The sequence below is a fragment of the Chiloscyllium plagiosum genome, chromosome 4, assembly GCF_004010195.1.
Source record: "Chiloscyllium plagiosum isolate BGI_BamShark_2017 chromosome 4, ASM401019v2, whole genome shotgun sequence".
NCBI classification, from domain to species: Eukaryota; Metazoa; Chordata; class Chondrichthyes; order Orectolobiformes; family Hemiscylliidae; genus Chiloscyllium; species Chiloscyllium plagiosum.
The window spans coordinates 88,846,782-88,867,069 of NC_057713.1; the positions used below are offsets into that span (position 1 = coordinate 88,846,782).

Sequence of the window (20,288 nt, forward strand, 5' to 3'; positions counted from 1 at the left end):
TAATGTGACCAGGAAGTCTGATGACGACAGGGTGGTAGACGTGTTCTGTGTGGATTTCAGTAAGGCCTTTGACAGCGTTCCACATGTTATGCTGCTGTGGAATGTTAGATCGTATGGAATCCATGGGGTCAAGAAAATTGGATACACATACATAATTGACTTGTTGGTAGGAAGCAGAGTGTAACAGTGGAAGATGCTTATTGGACAGGAGGCCTGTAACTAGGTGAGTGCTTCAGGGTTTAGTGCTGGTCACAATGCAGTTTGTTATCGTTCTCAGTGATTTGGATGAGCATGTACAAGATAAGATTAGAAAGCTTGCAGATGACACGAATAGATGCGGTATGGTGGACAGTAAGGAAGGTTGTCAGAAACTGCAGCAGGACCTTGATCAGCTGTGGAAGTGGGACGAGCAATGGTTAACTGTGTTTAATACCGGTCAGTGTGAGATCTTGCATTTTCGATAGTCAAATCAGGTCGGGGTTTCATGGTGAATGACCGTGCCTTAAGGTGTGGAGTGGAACAGAGGGATCTTCCAGTTCAGGTGCTCGGTTCTCTGAATGGGGTGTCATAGGTAGACAGGGCAGCGAGCAAGGCTTTTGGTATACTGGCCTTCATTAGTCACAGCACTGAGTAGAGAAGTTGGGAGATATGTTGCAGTTATAATGGATGCTGGTGAGGCTGCACTTAGAGTACGGTGTTCACTTTTATTCACTTTGGTATCGGAAGGATATTAGTAAACGGGAAAGAGTGTGGAAGAAATTTACAAGGACGTTGCCAAGACTGAACGGACTGAATTCCATGCAGAGGTTGGACAAGGTACATCTTTTATTTCTTCGGAGTGTAAGAGACTGACGGGGGTGCTTACAGAAGTGTACAGGATAATTTCTGAGGGGCATGGATAAGGTAAATAGGCAAAGTCTTTTCCCCGGGCTCGGAGAGTCCATAACTAGAGGGCATAGGTTTAGGGTGAGAGGGGAAAGATATAAAAGAGACCTACGAGGCAACCTTCTCACAGAGTGGTACGTGTATGGAATGAGCTGCCTGAGGATGTGGTGGAAGCTGGTACAATTGCAACATTTAAGAGGCATTTGGATGGGTAAATGAATAGGAAGGGTTTGGAGGGATATGGGCCGGGTGCTGGCAGGTGGGACTAGATTGGGTTGGGATATCTGGTCGTCATGGACAGGTTGGACCGAAGGGCCTGTTTCCATGCTGTACACTTCTATGACTCTATGTGTATTTTTCTTTTTAAAACTGTAACAAGTTCTAGATTCTCCCAAAAGAGGAAAAAAATCTTTACACATCTACCCCATTAAGACCACTCACGATCAAATCACCTTGTACCTAATACGAGCCTAGTCTGTTGAACCTTTCTTCATAAAATGATTCGCCCATACCTGGTACTACTCTAAGTCTTCAATGAACTACTCTGAATGCATTCGCATTATTCTTTGAGTAAAAAGACTATTATTGTACACAGTACTCCAGCTGTGCTCTCCCAAATACTATGTATGATTGAAACATAAACTCCCTTTGTGTTCAATCCCCTTCCAATAAACAACGATGTTCAATGAGCTTTCCTAGTTATTGGTTGTATTTGCATACTAACATTGAGAGATTCATGCACCCCATGTGCCACCCACGACATCCACTCCCTTTACTATCAACATTCAGTGACAATGTATACAATCCACAAGATGCAGTGCAGCAAAACACCAAGGCTCCTTCGACAGCACCTTCCAAACCTCTCCACCAGAAACCTCCAACAGCAGGCTAGAAATCAAGCCCTCATTGGGTTTCTTTGAGAGAAAAGGGCTTCTTCATTCAGTACCTCAAAATGGGGAGGTCACTCAGAATCAGCCCCTGTTCTTATCACTGGTTACTGTGAGTCAGAGACACCCTCCACCCTCGAATCTGCAATTACAAATTTGCACTCATTTACTTCTGGCCTGAGGGCCCTCACTGATCCTGGGGTTCTGGCAGCTGTCAGCACTTTCTACAATGGAGAGCTCCCAATCTCTGACTATGATGTGAAGGTGCTGGTGTTGGACTGGGGTGGACAAAGTTAAAGATCACACAACACCAGGTTACAGTCCAACAGGTTTATTTTGAAGTACAAGCTTTTGGAGCGCAGCTCCTTCGTCAGGTAGTAAGTGGGGCAGGATCATAGGACACAGAACTTATAGCAAAAGATCATAGTGTCATACACTGATGCGATATATTGAACAAACCTAGAGTGCTGTTAAGTCTTTCTGGGATTTACATATTAATGAATCAAAACCTGCAACCCATTCTAAAAGACTAAACACTTCACAGCAATCCAGGTTTATTCAATATATCATATTTGAGTATGACACTATTATCTTTTGCTATAAATTCTGTGTCCTATGATCCTACACCACTCTCTACCTGATGAAGGAGCAATGCTCCAAAAGCTTGTATTTCCAAATAAACCTGTTGGACTATAACCTAATCTCTGACTAATGGCAGATGATGTAACCAAGACATGTTCCCTCAAGGTCCTTGACACCAGAAAAATCTCTCCTTTGGGATCTGAGTGTCTGTCTGATACAGTAGGCTTTATCCAGTGAAGGTGATAGGGGACTGGTTCCACAGCTGGCAGGACAGGTCCTGGTCAACTTGGATTAAATTTTGTACAATCTTACCATTAGTGGGGGAGTTTAAAACTAAGACCCACTAATACAAGACACATTAAATCAATCCAATAGGGCATTCAGCAGAGGTTTCTTCACTCACAGTGGTGACAGTTTGGGAAATTGTCACTACAAGGAGCGATTGAGGAGAACAACAAAAGGAATCTCTTTGAGGAAGCTAGGTTAAGTCTGTAAGGGAGAAACAAATTTAAAGATTGGTGATAGGTTGATGTCTAAATAGATAGGAGGGGGTCCATGATCATGCCCAGAAGCATAAATACCAGGACTGATCAGATGGGCTGAATAGATGGGCTATTACTATGATACAAGTCCTACCAGCAGTAATTTTGTATGTAATGTACACATTATTTTATGTTACATTTACTGTAGTATTCTCAATACATTGGGATAGTCGATTGTGAATTGAATATTCATACCTGTTTGCTCACTTTACCTCAATAGGCAATAAATTCTGGATCAGCTAACAAACCTATATCACATGATTTTTTTAAAAAAATTGCTTCGATAAAATGAAAATAAGGAAAAGCAACTATAATGAACATCTTACTTCATTTTTAGGCACATGGCACCAGATCTGAAGCAACTTATTTCGAAGTCCCTCTGTCAATAATTGATTTGCTTGCATTAAAGCTTTGACATGATTGAGCTGTTTTGTCACATTATCATGTTGCTGCTGCATCTGTGAATTTACAGTGCCTGCTGGAATAAGTTCTTGTGATCCTTTATTTGGCTCATCGTCTCTGACAGCACTGGTCTTCTAAAAGCAAAACCACATTTCAAAAAATAAAATCAATACTGGCATTAGTGTATAACTACACAGAGTGCTGCTTATTTGGGAACCAGAGATTACAAAGAGCAAAATCTGTAGTGTTCAATTTTTCGATATGGTGACTGTCCTCGAGAGTTCCCAGTGACACCCAAGGCACACACAGACACACAACACAATATGATGTATGCTGAGCACAGTCCTGGTGGTGGGTATTAGGTCATGATGTCGATTAGTGGGCAATGCCAATTGACGTCAGCACCGCCACAGTGCAGCTCAAAGGTTCAACTAATGCTTTCTCTTAAGCTGGCATGGCTGAAGAGAACTTGCTTCAGAAAAGCAGGAAGGACTCCACCTCTCCAACAGCATGATTTAAATGGATCATCTGCTACTTCGGTCTGTTGTTGGTTGAGCTGGAGTTTGTTACAGTTTTACATTTCCTGGTGTTTCCCTTGGTTGTTTCAAATTTGAAAAGTGAAAAGGCATTAGAGGGAAGGTGATAAAGTACTTTTTTGCTGATCTCAAAGCTTCTGTAACAAGTAGTTGTTTCCAGACACAAATGCATGAAGTACACCTTCTCATGGTGTGGAGCATGACCAGGAGAATGAACAAAGTGTGACCAGCCTGTTCGAAGAGGGAGGAGGAAAAAGTAGTTTTGGAAGGGGAGAGGACAGGAGAACAAAGGCAGCAATGTAAGTGCCCATTTCTAGCCTGGCTATAGTTCCAGTGAGATGCCTGTAGGCACAACCCAAATCCCCTTTCATCAATGCAGTCCTATTCACTCATGACCACTACATCTACTTGGACACAATAGAGAAATAAAACAAAAATTAGAAAACAGCCATTACAAACCAAATCGAGAACTGTAATTTCACAATTTTTACAAATGTTAACTAATTATACTATTCCTTGTGGAGGAGTTCAAAATTAGGGGTCATATTTTTGAGGTGAGAGGAGAAAGATTTAAAAAGGATGAAGGCCAACTTTGTTTTAACACAGACAGTGGCTAGTGTGTGGAATGAACCACCAGAGGAGATGGTGGATGCAGATTCGGTTTAAAAGACATTTAAGTAAGTACATCGATAGTGTTGCAAAGTGTGGTTCTGTAAAAGCACAGGAGAAAGTGAGGACTGCAGATGCTGGAGATCAGAGCTGAAAATGTGTTGCTGGAAAAGCGCAGCAGGTCAGGCAGCATCCAGGGAACAGGAGAATCGACGTTTCGGGCATAAGCCCTTCTTCAGGAAGAAGCCCTGAAGAAGGGCTTATGCCCAAAACGTCGATTCTCCTGTTCCCTGGATGCTGCCTGACCTGCTGCGCTTTTCCAGCACCACATTTTCAGCTCTGTAAAAGCACAGCAAGTCAGGCAGCATCTGAGGAGCAGGAGAGTCGACATTTTGGGGATAAGCTCTTCAGGGAAGAATAACAGGTAAGACAGTTCAAGAGGGTGGTGCTGAGTTGGATCTGGGATGACGTGGGGAGAGGGGAAATGAGAAAACTGGTGAAAATCGACATTGATGCCATGGTTGGAGGGTCCCAAGGTAGAAGATGAGGCATTCTCCCTCCAGGCATCAGGTGACTAGGATTTGGCGGTGGAGGCAACGGACTTGCATGTTCTTGGTGGAGTGGGCGAGGGAGTTGAACTGGTCAGCCACAGGGCAGTGAGGTTATTGGATTAGTGGTGCTGGAAGAGCACAGCAGTTCAGGCAGCAATCGAGGAGCAGCAAAATCGACGTTTCGGGCAAAAGCCTGATGAAGGGCTTTTGCCTGAAACGTTGATTTTGCTGCTCCTTGGATGCTGCCTGAACTGCTGCGCTCTTCCAGTACCACTAATCCAAAATCTGGTTTCCAGCATCTGCAGTCATTGTTTTTACCTAGTGAGGTTGTTGGTGCAAGTGTCCCAGAGATGTTCGCTGAAACATTCTGCGAGTTGGCATCCTGTCTCCCCAATGTAGAAGAGACCACATCGAGAGCAACGGACACAGTAGAGGTGGTGTTTGGATGTGCAGGAAAAACTCTGCTAGATCTTTTGGGGCCTTGGAGGGAGGTGAGGCGGGAGATGTGGGCACAAGTTTTACACCTTTTGCAGTGGCAAGGGAAGATGCCGGGAGTGGAGGGTGTTTTGGTGGGGGTGTGGACCTAATGAGGGAGTTGTGGAGGGAGTGGTCTCTGCAGAATGCAGATGGGGTGGGGAGGGAAATATATCTCTGGTGGTGGAATCTGACTGTAGGTGGTGGAGGATGATGTGTTGTATCAAATATATGAAAGGTTTGGAGGATTGTGGGCTGAAAGCAGGCAGATGGGACGAGTTTAGTTTGAGAACAGGATTGGCGTGGACTAGTTGGACCGAATGGTCTGTTTCCATGCTTTATGATTCTATGGCTGGCTCCAGACTCAGCATGGGCAGTGGGCAAGTCATCCTAGTAGGCTCCTGTTCCATGGACTCACTGCCACCGCTGTAGGGCAGAGATTGTTAAATTGCAGAGGCACACAGCCAACCAGTTTGCATACTTATCCATAGCCATACTGACAGCAGCAAGGGGCTTCACTGCAAGACAGCAAACCAACAGCTGTATAAATTTCCACCAGAGCAGACAGACAGATTTTGGGCGGCTGTTGCTTGTGTTGCAATGAAAACTGCAGCATTAGCCAACAATGACCAACAGCTGGATCCACAGTGTGGAAATGGAGATGGTTACCATCTCCTTTTTGGGGAAAGATAAGCACAAAATTATAGTCATAAAGACAGAAGAAGCCCTTCAGTCCTTCAATTTAGCACAAACCTAATACCACTAATCCAATAAATTGCGTGCAAGTCCTGTACTGTGTTGAAACCAGATACCTCCATGTTCCCTGACCCTGTCCATAGGCATTCCCAGAAGGCTTCCCAATGCACCAAACATTTTGTTGCATAGACCCAGCAGCAATACTCTAAGCATCCCCAAGTCCTCAGTCAAGCTAACTGCAGAAGATATCTGCAGAACTCACATGCTCCCTTGCCTTCAGTGCACTGGTCTCCTGGCTACCTGGTAGCTCATCAGATGAAAACTCCCCTGAAACAATCACACTAGCAATGTCTAAGCTGATTTACATGATTTCTTCAGGTAGTCAATGAGCAGGCAGTACAAAGATGTCATGTTCTATATCTTCTTAAACAAACAGGAGTTAATGGCACTTCACAATTGCCACATCACTATAGATTTTAGCCCCCCAAAAGCCCTTTAATCCTTGGCACAAGACTATATCTGTTGGGCCCTTTGGAGTTGTTTTCTCCCCTATGTGGAGACACAGACAACCCTATATCCTATAGAGACAGAAGTCACAAGCACAAAACTGTTCTTCTTTCAGCACTAAATTGTCAATTAAATTATAATCTCACACATTAGCTATTTTTAAAATTAATTTCAAAATTTGGAATTGCTCCATATGGACAAAACCTACCAAGCTATAGGACCCTGAGGGATTCTAATTAATGAAAGCTCAGGAACTAATGTATTTGCATTACTGAAAATCACATTAGGAATAATTAAGAATATCGGCAATAGCTTTGATTCCAGACCTCATTTCCCTACGTACAGCTGTCAACAGTTCCTCACCCTCACCTCCCATTTCAATTAATTAATTACTAACCAATATTAATTAATGTTGATTATTCATTCATAGTTTGAAGAATAAACCCCACAAACATGGGATTGCAGATATTTCCTAAGCAACTTGTTCAGAAATGTCAGCACACCTCCGGAGAAAGTGAGACTTTTTTAGAATTAGAATTCCTAGTGTGGAAACAAGCCCTTCAGCCCAACAAGTCCACATCACCCCTTCGAAGAATATCCCACCAAGGCCCATGACCCGACATTTCCCTTGACTAATGCATCTAACCTAACCTATACATCCCTGAACACTACAGACAATTTAGTATGGCTGATTCACCTGCACGTCTTTAGACTGTGGGAGGAAATCAGAGCACCCAGAGGAATCCCACACAAACACAGGGAAGTATGTACAAACTCCACACAGACAGTTGCCTGAGGCTGGAATCGAACCTGGGTCCCTGGCACTGTGAGGCAGTAGTGCTAACCATTGAGTCACCATGCGGCCCACTTGAACTCAGGCCTACTGGACCAGAAGTAGACACATTATCACTGCACTCCCTGATGTGGGATTATAATCTGCGTTTCTTACACTCACTGTTGATCTTAGCTGTGATGAAATACAATTTCAGTGGTTTAAATAGTAAATCACTAAAGGAAAATAATGGATTAAACAAAATTAATCTAAATCTGAAAGGCTCTATCCTGTACTCTTAAATTATCAAGGGTGATGTACACAGCCATTGTTTATTCAGTTTCATTCATCCTAAATAACAGTTTCAACCAGTAGTTATGGCTCCAAATATTATAATTGGAAAAGAATGGGCTTATTAGGGATAGTCAGCATGGCATTGAACTCAGGGAGGTCTTGTCTCATAAATCTGATTGAGTTTTTTGAGGAAGTGACCAAGATTACTGAGGAAGGTACATTAATGGAAAATGTCTACATGGACTTAACTAAATTCGACAATGTTCCTCATCATAGGCTACTCCAGAAGATATTCATTCATAATGGAATCCATGGTGAGTTGGTAATTTGGTTAACAAAAATTGGCTTAGTTACAAAAGATAGGTGGTAATTGCTGAAGAGCATTTTGCTGACTGGAGGTCTGTTACCAATGGTGTTCCGCAAGGATCGATCCTGGGATCTCTGATATATAAATACATATTGTAAATGATTTAGATGAAAATGTCAGTGGTCTTATTAGTAAGTTCCCAGACAACATGAAAATTGTAGAGGTTGTGGATAGTGAGGAGTGTTGTCAAAGGATACAGCAGGATATAGATCAATTGGAAAGTTGGGTGGAGAAATAGCAGACAAATTTAATCCAGATGAGTGTGAGGTGATGCATTTTGGCAGGTCAAATGCAGGAGCATAGTATACAGTAAATGGTAGGAACCTTGTAGGCACTGATATACAGAGGGATTTTGGGGTGCAAGTCCATTGGTCCGTAAAAATGGCAACATAAGTGGATAAGGTGGTTACAGAAAGGCAGATGACATGCTTGCCTTCAATGATCAGGGAACGGAGTGTAAAAAATTGGAAAGTTATGTTGCAGCAGTATAAAACTTCAGTTAGGCCACATTGAGGTGCTGTGTGAAGTTCTGTTCGCCACATTATAAGGAAGATATGGAAGCTTTTGAGAGGGTGCAAAGGGCTTGGCAGAGGGGGGAGGGGGCCTTGCCAGAACATTGCCTAGATGAGAGTATATTAGCTAGATTGAATGGTTGGACAAACTTGGACTACTTTCTCAAGAGCGGCAGAGGCTCAAGGGTCACCTGATAAAATTGTGAACAGCACGGATAGGGTGGATAATCAAGAGTCTTTTTGTCCCAGGGTGAAATGACAAATACTCAGGGGCATAGGTTTAAGCTAAGAAGGAGAAAGTTTAAAGGGGATATGCGATGCAACTTCTTTTACACAGAGGGTGGTAGTTCCTGCCAGGGGAGGTGGTAAAAGCAGATACGATAGCAATGTTTCACAGGCATTTAGACAGACACATGAACAGGCAGGGAATAGAGGGATATAGACCATGTGCAAGCCAATAGGATTAGATTAGAACAGCATCTTGGTCAGCACAGTAATACCAGGCCGAAGGGCCTATTCCTGTGCTGTACTATTGTTTTTTTTTAAATCATTCATGGGATGTCACTAACTACACCAGCATTTATTGCCTATCTCAGGTGGGCAATTCAGAGTCAGAGTCAATCACATTGCTGTGGGTCTGGAGTCATATGTAGGCCAGGACAGACCAGATAACAGTGACAAATTTCTTTCCCTAAAAGGACATTAGTGGACCAAATGGGTTTTTACAACAGACAACAGTGTTTCCATGGTCAACACAAGACCAGTTTTTAATTCGTGTTTTACTAGACATTAATAGGTAACTCTTTCAAGTTAGTCTGCGCGTTTCTACTACTGTAGAACTGATAGAACAGCTGGGAAAAAGTTCTCCAAATTGAAGCCAAAATTGTTGGCTTGTCAGAAAGGATTGGTTTGGGAGGGGGAAAGGGAGTAAAGACAATGGACTCTTGACTCTTTCTAATTGTTGGAACAACATAACATACAAACTCTGGTAAACCTCTTAACTGAGCAATGAACACAGAAAGTAGGAATTAGTGTTTTTGGCCTTGCTTTACCCTAAATCATGTTAGCTATTGAAGCACACATAATATAACCGTGGAAATCAAAGGGAAACAAAAGGACATTTCTTTTTCTGCCTCCAAATGATGCATTTTTCTTTCTACTGCAACCTTAACAGAAAAGCAGACAGGAGAGTAATGAAATTACCTCTTTTACTTCAACTAAAATTCTACAGCTTTTCTCTAATGTTAAAAAAGGTGAATCTCCCCTCACCATATTAGGAGTCATTTTGGGAGAGACTGCAGTGAAACACTGAACTCTCCTCATTGTCAGCTAATAAAGGAAATTTAGCACATCTGCAACAAATTAAATGGAGGACAGACTGACAGAGCATTGATAAGAGCGAATAGCAGCACAATTTCAACTCATTATAGCAAGTGTTTAATCACCTGGCACCACTAACAAATCAATCTAAGAATTTTGAGCACTGAGGTGGAGCTTAAACCCATCCAGTACTGAAAAGCAGATTTTAAAAATCAGACATGGTGATTTACCATCTCCAGCTTGCCTTGCTTCCATCCAACAGCAATTTATCTTTGTCAACTTCCAAACAAACCAAAGGAAGAACTAACAGAAATGTAGAAGCTGGGGCCTGATAGTAATTTTGACCCAATGCAAGGCTATTTTTATAGCATCATTTGTACAATGTAGGTGACAGGAAGCCTATCTGACAGCAAAGCTGCTAGAGAAAACTAACAAGATGCAGCTGAAAAACCAGAAAAGGTCACACGAAGTCACAATTTTTAGAGATTTTTCTCTCCATTTCTACACTGAATCAAGTGTCAGCCCAGGTACATTCACTGCCTTTCTAGAAACTGTATTGTTGCACTTTCTAGGGATTTGTACATTCTATTAGACACAATCAGCCACGGATTGCTGCAAAATAGCTGGTCAGATCCTGTAGTATCCTTAAATCATGTAAGTAAAATTGAGAAATTCCAGGGAAACCGACCAAAGGGTAATGATCACAAAATTTGAATTTAGCTCTGACATTTGAGTAATTTGATCAATGAGATTTGAGTGAGATGGAAGGTGAAGGTGAAGGTGCACTTTAAACATTGGTTGTTGGTGAGAGACATACATCGATCGGTTGATGATTTACAGGAGTCATGTAGATTTTACAGTCTTGTGTTTAGCAATGTACCAACATTCTATAATAGCGATTTTATTTTAATAACAGGTCAAACCTATGCAACATCTTCAACTGACCTCCTCGCCAGCAGCATTACCAGTCTTCTTTTCTGAGTTAAAGTCTTCCTCCTTTATTATGGATTCATCAGTATCACTTTCTAAGAATAAAAACAAAAATAAGCCAACATGGCATACTCTTCACATAACCTTCAAAAGGTATAGAAGTTCATTATGGAGCCTGATTTTAAAGCTCCATCATCAGTCATTCTTCAGCAGACAAATAACTTTCATTTTTAAAAAAATAATAAACTTATTTCTGGTTAGGTATAATAGCCAGCAATTCCTGCAGTCAACTTGTAAAAAACACATTTGTGACAAAAAAAGGGTAAGGGGAGAAATATGCTGGTCTAAGATAAATAAATGTTGAGCATGTGTTGCTGGAAAAGCACAGCAAGTCAGGCAGCATCGGAGGAGCAGGAGAATCGACGTTTCGGGAAGGAGCGCTTCATCAGGAATCAGCAAATAACTTTCCTGATAAAGGGCTCCGGCCTGAAACGTTGATTCTCCTGCTCGGATGCTGCCTGACCTGCTGTGCTTTTCCAGCAACACACTCAACTTTGATCTCCTGCATCTGCAGACCTCACTGTTCCCTAAGGTAAATGTCAGGTCATTGGTGCAAACAGTGCCATGGGCACATGTCTTCCCCATGATGTTCCTTAACCGCATTGAATGCAGGTAAATGTGCAGCATCACTTACCCTCAGGAAATTCAATGAGGATGCAAATCATGCTAAATTTCCCAGCTGCCATCTTCCCTTCACCCTTATTACAATCTTACCTTTGATATTGCTTTTACAATTTTCAAAACATTTATGAAGTCATGGAAGTTGTCAGCTGAGCACCAGACCAAAAAAAATTATAGCTCTGCCTGCAGTTTTGAAAGCCTAATTTACTAAGCTGTATATGAAGGTGCTGATAGATGTTATGATGCAACAAGTAACAGATTGAAAGCAAAGTTTTCAATCAAAAGAATGCTCTCACTAATAATGAGGTGCAATGCAAGAAATGGTGACAAAATGGTTTTCTTGGATACCTATGCACTAATATATTGGCATATCTTTGGAATTAGAATTAGAATTCCTCCACTGTGGAAACAGGCCCTTCAGCCTAACAAGTCCACACCGGCCCTCCAAAGACTAACCCACCCAGATCCACTCCTGTACCCTATATTTACCTCTGACTAATGCACCCAATCTACACATCCCTGAACACTATGGGCAATTTAGCATGGCCAATCCACCTAACCTGCACAGGTTTGGATTGTGGAGCATCCAGAGAAAACCCACGCAGACACGGCAAGAATATGCAAACTCCACACAGTCACCCGAGGCTGGAATTGAACCCGGGTCCCTGGCGCTGTGAAGCAGCAGTGCTAACTAATGAGCCACTGTGCTGCCCGTCTTGATAACATAAATTTCTTGTCTGCTGTGAATGGGATTATGCTTTGCATTCTGCTTACTAATAATCACAATGAAAGCTTCACATATGAAAAGCTCAAAGTTGGTGATATTCTTTTCTCCCCATTTGGTTTTCGTTTGTTTGAAAAAAACGTGAATGTAATCAATCTTTAAATCTGTGTTTCTCCTCTTTTTAGCCATCAAAATAAAGGTTGCAATGTTAAGCAGAAAGGAAAAACAATTGACTATTACCCAAGTTAGCTCATTGTTATTGAAGCAGTTGCAAGAACTTAAATCTTGCTCATGGTCCCTGGATCCATTAAGATTGGACATTTTACAACAGGGGAAGAATTGAAGGTGGCAAGATGCACCTATTTAAATTTAAACTGTCTAGGCGGGCGCTGCAGTTGTTCTGACTGATTCCTTGAAGCCTCCCCAGCTCACTCATGTTCCTTTAGGGGTTGAGGCGAGGGACAGTACTGCCAAACATTGAGACAGAATGCACCATGGCTATGAAAAGCAAAAGAAAAGCTATTCACTCTGTTTGCTGCTCCTCCAATAACAGATTTTACACCTCTTACTTACTGGTGAGCTTTATCAACAGCAAATATGGGAGAGAAATGGCCTGTGATTGCAAGGGCAATTCTTCATAGATCCCTCACTTCCATTTACTTGTATTTTTAACAGCAAGCCCATGAGTCAGATAGAGACACATAGCAGGTTGGATTCTGGCCCAGAGGCTGCATGTTAGACAACCCAGGCTGGAGGACATCAGCAGTTGAGGAAAAGTTAATAGTACACTAGGCATCATCATTCATACTGAGCAAAAACAAAGTCACCTCATGGCATTTACACCAGGATCTCTATGAATATGCCCTGGGTGAACAACAAAATTCTAATGATAAAGAGGAAGAACATGATATAGTGATTGTAGTGAGGTCGGCCAACTGGACATAATAAGAGTTTCCCGAGTAAGGCTGTTAATCTGGACAATCAGGGAGGCTTGGTTGACATATAAAAAAGGTTAGAGTGTCAGAGATACTGACACTCTGGTACCAAACTCTGAATGAAGCAATACTACAGTCAAGGATTATTCATATGTAAATAAAGGGTGACCTGATGATGGGATACTGGCCTCTGCGGAGTTATTTCAGCAGAGATGAGAGTAAACCATGGTCCTGAAGAAATTTGCTCACAACGGTTGTCTTTGAGTTGGGGGTAAGCATTTCTCACATCATGCCTTTGTTTGGCAAGTTTGACTCATTGGAACTTGCCATCTAGGACTAGGCCCAATGTGTGGAAAGAATGCATTTTAAAAAAAAAGATGCAGCTCATGAATAATATTGAGCAGTCAGCTGTGCAATACAAGTGCTAGTCAGGTGCTGGTAACCTGTGCCAAGAGTATAATTCAAGTAATTTGCAGTGAACCATCTTGGGCGAATTTAAACAAGTCATAGGTGACCACTGCTTTACGCACAGCTGAACTTATGCACACATGGCTTCAGACAGTTGCATGAATGGAGCAGAATGAAAAATGCAGAGTTGTTCCTGAAATAGATATTGGCCTCATTAAACTTCTCGTGAGTTTCTCCTAGGCTTCCATAACCCATTTCATTCCGATCCCTATAAGATTTTCTCTTTTTGGCTGTCCTGATGAGAGTAAGACAAAGGTTTGACAATATTTCTTTATCCACAAAGAGGTATGTGATGCAAGACATATTTTATGTCTAATAATTTCACCATTATGTAAAGCACATTAATACAATCACTTTGCACGTGCAGATTTCTGCACTTTGGAATTAATAACAACTAGGAGACCGAGAGCGGTAGTACAGGATTGCATTTTGAACTGAAGGCTTGACCAGCAGTGTGCCACAAGAATCAGTGCTGGGTCCACTGCTTTGTCACTTATATAATTTGGATTTGAATATGGGAGGTATGGTTAGCAAGTTTGCAGATGACACCAAAATAGGTGGTATAATGGATAGAGAAGATTAACTCTCTATACAACAGGAACTTAAATATATGGGGCCAGTGGGCTGAGGAGTGCTAAATAGAGTTTTAGATAAATGCGAGGTGCTGCATTTTGGAAGGCAAACCAAGGCTCGACTAGTTTGCCTACAGTTAATGCAGAGCCCATGGGGAGTGTTGGCAAACAATGAAACATAAGGGTGCTGGGGCATAGCTCCTTTGAAAGGAGAGTCCTAGGGAGGTAGGGTGGTGAAGGCAGGATTTGTTTGCCTTCGTCGGTCAGTGCATCGAGTGTAGAATCAAGGAGATGTCCAGCACAGAAACAGACTCTTCGGTCCAACTCGTCCATGCCGACCAGATATCCTAAATAAATCTAGTCCCATTTGCCAGCATTTGGCCCATATCCCTCTAAACCCTTCCTATTCAGGTTTCCATCCAGAAGCCTTTTAAACATAATTGTACCAGCCTCTACCATTTCCTCTGGCAACTCTGTCCATACAGCCATCACCCACTGCATTTAAAGTTGCTCTTTAAGATCACTTTTAAATCTTTCCCTTCTTACCTTCAACCTACGCCCTCTAGTTTCGGACTTCCCTAGGGAAAAGAATGTCTATTTAACCTATCCATGCCCTTCATGAGTTTATAAACCACTATAGGTCATCCTTCAACCTCCGAAGCTCCAGGTAAAATAGCCCAAGCCTGTTCAGCCTCTGCCTATAGCTCAAACCCTCCAACCTTGGCAACCTTTGTAAACCTTTCTGAACCCTTTCAAGTTTCACAACATCCTTCCTATATTAGGGAGACCAGAATTACACACAGTATTCCAAAAGTGGCCTAACCACTGTTCAATATGGCCTCAAATGACCTCCCAACTCCTATACTCAATGCACTGACCAATATCAAACTCCTTCTTCACTATCCTATCTAGATGACACCACTTTCAAGGAGCTATGAGACTGCACTCCAAGGTTGCTGTTCAGCAGGACTCCCCAGGATCTTATAAGTCCTGCCCTGACTTGCTTTTTCACAATGCAGCACTTCACATTTATAGGGATTGGGACATCATGCTGTGGTTATAAAGGACATAGGTGAGGCCTCTTCTGGAATGCTGTCTGCTGTTCTGGTTGCCATGTTAGAGGGAGAATATTTCAAAACTGGAGAGGGTTCAGAAAAGATTTACCAGGATGTTCCCAGGCATGGAGGGTTTGTGTTATAAAAATAAGCTGGGACTTTCCTTGACTGGAGTGAAGGAGGTTGAGGGGTGATCTTACTGAACTTTATAAAATCATAAGTGGCATAGATAAGGTGAATGACAATACTCTTTTCCCAGGATGGTGGAATTCAAAACTAGAGGGCATACTTTTAAGGTGAGAGGAGAAAGATTTTAAAAAGACATGACAGACAACTTTTTTAAAAATAAAAATGGTTCATGTGTGGAATGAACTGCCAGAGGAAGTAGTGGCTGCAAATACAGTTACAACATTTAAAAGTTGGATAAGGAATAAGAAAGGTTTGGAGGGATCTGGGCCAAACACAGGCAAGTGTGATTAGTTTATTTTGGGACATGATCAACACAGACTAGCTCTGGAATGAAGGGTCTGTTTCCATGCCCTGACAGTTACAGTAAAGAGAGAACAGTAGAAGAAAGTAAGAAGACAGTGATTCACCTTGTCATATGGCAACAGAATCCTTCCACACAGTACCTTTGCCAAGTTACCAATATTCATGAGTTGGGAAACATAAAACATCAAAACAGGAATAGGCCTACCAACCTTTTGAGCCCACGCCGCCATTCAACATGATTGCGATGATCCTCTATTGCAACACATTACTCTCACTCTCAACACATACCCTCTGACACCTTTAGCTTCTAGAAAGTCTACCACTTTCTTAAATATATTTAATGACTTGACCTCCCAAGTTTTCTGTGGTACAAAATTCCACAGGTTCACACTTTCAGAAGAACTGTCTCCTCATCTCAGTACAAAATGGCTTATTACAAATCCGGAGGGTCTCTGTCCAAGGAAAATCATCCCTGTGTCTAGCCTATCCAGTCCTGTCAGAATTTCAATGAGATCCCTCTCAACTCATTTAAATGCAGGTCTAGTCAACCAGTCTCTCCACACAGGACAAATCTATCACAGGAATCTCGCTGGTGACCCTTCACTGCACTCCCTCCATAGCAAATATATTATTTCCTTAAAGAAATTAAAATTGTGCACAGCACTTGAGGTGTAGTCCTATCATTGCTTTATACAGCCGCAGTAAAACTTCCTTACTTTGTATCCTCTTGTAATGAAGGCCAATACAGCATTTACAATCTTAACTGCTTATTGTACCTGCATGCTTGCTTTCAATATCAAGGACAGCCAAGTCCCTTTATGCATAACATTTCGCAACCTATCACCATTTAAATAATACTGCCTTTTTTTTCTATGAAGGAGACAAACTGACATTTATTCTCATTCTGCTGTATCTACCATTCATTCAACTTGTCTAAATTGCCTTGAAGTCTCTTTGCATCATCCTCAATCACAACTAGTTTTGTAGCAGCAAACAAGAGCCCAACCACTGATTCCTGCAGTACCTGACTTGTCACTGCTTTCCACTTTGAAAGCAACCAATCTATCCCTACTGTGTTTCCTAGCTGCTAATCAGTAAGTGGCAGTATATTACCACCAATCCCACATGCTTGGATTTTGCACAATAACCTCTTGTGGAACTTGTCATCCAAAGCATTCTGAAATCCAAATATAATACATCCTCTGCTTCTTCCTGATCTGTTTTTATTAGTGACATCCACAAAAAAGAAAACTCCAATATGTTTTGTCAAAGACTACTTCCCTTTTAAAAATCCATGCTGACTGTGTGTAATCCCACAGGTATTTTTTAAGTGTCCTGATATAACATACTTTACAATAGGCTCCATTTTCCTGACTACAGATAGTAGGCTAAAATCGGTCTACAAGTCATGGGTAGTGAGTTTTGCGAAGATTTGTAGCTCAGGTTCCTTCCAGGTTTCCTCACTGAGCTGGAAGGTTCGTTTTTAGACATTTCGTCACCATACTAGGTAACATCATCAGTGAGCCTCCGGATGAAGCACTGGTGGCATGGCCTGCTTTCTATTTAGGTTTCCTTGGTTGGTGACATCATTTCCGGTGGTGACGTCTTTTCCTGCAGAGACATCACTTCTTGTTTTTTTTCTCAGGGTGTGGTAAATGGGATCCAAGTCTGTTGACAGAGTTTCAGTTGGAATGCCATGCTTCTAGGAATTCTCGTGTGTTAGTCTCTGTTTGGCTTGTCCGAGGATGGCGGTATTGTCCCAGTCGAAGTGGTGTCCTTCCTCTTCTGTATGTAAGGATACTAGTGAGAGTGGGTCATGTCTTTTTGTGGCTAGTTGATGTTCATGTATCCTAGTAGCTAGTTTCCTGCCTGTTTGTCCAATGTAGTGTTTGATACAGTTGTTGCAAGGTATTTTGTAAATGATATTAGTTTTGCTTGCTGTCAGTATAGAGTCTTTCAAGTTCATGAGCTCTATTTTAGTGTGTTGGTGGGTTTGTGGCCACAAGGTCTGTGCAGTCTGGTAGTCATTTCCGAGATGTCTTTGCTGTAGGGGAGTGGCTAGGGTTTCTAGACATGTTGTCTGCGTGTTGTCCAGAACACGTCCAGAAACCCTAGCCACTCTCACCTACATCAAAAACATCTCGGAAATGACTACCAGACTGCTCAGACCTCTTGGTATCATGGTAGCCCACAAACCCACCAACACACTAAAATAGCAGCTAATAAACTTGAAAGACCCTATACAGACAACAAGCAAAATAAATGTAATTTACAAAATACCTTGCAAGAACTGTAATGAACACTACACTGGACAAACAGGCAGGAAACTAGCCACCAGGATACATGAACATCAACTAGCCACAAAAAGACATGACCCATTCTCACTAGTTGCTCAGACCTCTTGGTATCATGGTAGCCCACAAACCCACCAACACACTAAAATAGCAGCTAATAAACTTGAAAGACCCTATACAGACAACAAGCAAAATAAATGTAATTTACAAAATACCTTTCAAGAACTGTAATGAACACTACACTGGACAAACAGGCAGGAAACTAGCCACCAGGATACATGAACATCAACTAGCCACAAAAAGACATGACCCATTCTCACTAGTACCCTTACATACAGATGAGAAAGGACACCACTTTGACTGAGGCAACACATCCATCCTAGGACAAGCCAAACAGAGACACACGAGTTTCTAGAAGCATGGCATTCCAATCAGAACACTATCAACAAACACATCGACTTGGATCCCATTTACCACCAGAGAAAAAAAACAGGAAATGACATCACCACAGGAAATGACATGACAAACTCAAGGAAACCTAAACACATAAATACAAAGCGGGCCATACCGCCAGTGCTTCATCTGGAGGTTCACCGTTGATGCTCCCTAGTATGGTGACGAAACGTCTGAAAGTGAACCTTCTAGCTCAGCAATCAAACTTACATCCAGAACAAGTCATGGTTCTCTCTCTTCCCATATTTTTTTTTAAAAAATAGCGCACCTACATTTTCAACTCTTCAATGTGCCAAGATTGACCCAGAATCTACAGAAGATGACAACCAACTCATTACCTCAAGAAGTTCTTCTCTTGGGACATAGATTATTAGGCCCAGGGGGTTCACGAGCTGTCAGTTCCATTGATTTTGCCAGGGAGTTTTAACAAAAATACCAATTTTCTTCCATTCTTCCCTCCCTATAGACTCTTGCTGAAGTAACATTTTCTGGAAAGTGAATGCTGGTGGGCAACTTGGCAATAATCAACATCACCACTGAACCTGATCATTTGCTTTACATGTACTTTGCTCAGGATCTGATCAACAGTAGGAAGCCCCAGGCAATATTTTCCATCTTACCTCCTAATGCAGGGACCAGTATTCCCTCAACTCTACAAGGTGGTGACTACTTAACACTCTAGGGATCAAATCTGAGGGCTGTGTAGTTTACATGGCTCAATTCCATGCCACACTTTAGGTCAGCATTGTAGGGATTCTACATTTATTGAAAAACTAAGGTGTGCATTCATGCAATGAGAATCTGGATGCTAAGAAAACTTACCACAGGAAAAGGTCTCAGAAAGAGATGATAAATCCAGATTTTGCGAAAATTCTTCCAAAGCATCCAAACAGAGAAGACTACTACCACATTCTGCTTTCCTCTTTTCGTCTGGGTAGCTATTACTATTCATTTCATCCTGGTTTGAAACCCAAACAGAAGGTAGTATGTGCACCAGTATTGCAAATCATAGATTAAGTACAAGGACAGCCAGTAATCAACAAACATTCCTACACACTTCACTGACAATGAAATTTTGCTTCATATTATTTTATTCACTAAAGTTGGAATAAACAATATTGTGAAAAGACCTGTCAGAAAGCATACCATGATATTGATAGTTTTGTTAAACATGCATGAAATTACTTACTTCGCTAAACATCCGGTACATTTAAATTAACATTTGTATGTTGCTTAGATAGCCACAAGGACATTTAATATTTTTACAATAGTTTTGTTAATTGAAAAGAATTTTAGCTGTTAACTGTGGTTATTTAGCCTAAATAACCACAGTTAACAGCTAAAATTCTTTTCAATTAACAAAACTATTGTAAAAATATTAAATGTCCTTGTGGCTATCTAAGCAACATACAAATGTTAATTTAAATGTACCGGATGTTTAGCGAAGTAAGTAATTTCATGCATGTTTAACAAAACTATCAATATCATGGTATGCTTTCTGACAGGTCTTTTCACAATATTGTTTATTCCAACTTTAGTGAATAAAATAATATGAAGCAAAATTTCATTGTCAGTGAAGTGTGTAGGAATGTTTGTTGATTACTGGCTGTCCTTGTACTTAATCTATGATTTGCAATACTGGTGCACATACTACCTTCTGTTTGGGTTTCAAACCAGGATGAAATGAATAGTAATAGCTACCCAGACGAAAAGAGGAAAGCAGAATGTGGTAGTAGTCTTCTCTGTTT

General features: G+C 41.5%; 1 protein-coding gene across 4 annotated transcripts in view; it reads right to left on the reverse strand.

The window, feature by feature from the left end:
* LOC122549185 (cancer-associated gene 1 protein homolog) overlaps positions 1–19,495 on the reverse strand; it is an 87,499-nt gene extending 68,004 nt beyond the window's left edge. For all 4 annotated transcript variants that reach the window (XM_043688569.1, XM_043688572.1, XM_043688570.1 and 1 more), the window contains exons 1-3: positions 19,363–19,495; positions 10,882–10,961; positions 3,223–3,432 (exon numbers count right to left, since the gene is read on the reverse strand). In XM_043688569.1, the coding sequence (XP_043544504.1) occupies positions 3,223–3,432; positions 10,882–10,961; positions 19,363–19,492 (420 nt within the window). In that variant the 5' untranslated portion in view covers positions 19,493–19,495. The remainder of the gene's footprint in view (positions 1–3,222; positions 3,433–10,881; positions 10,962–19,362) is intronic.
* Positions 19,496–20,288: the final 793 nt, after the last annotated feature.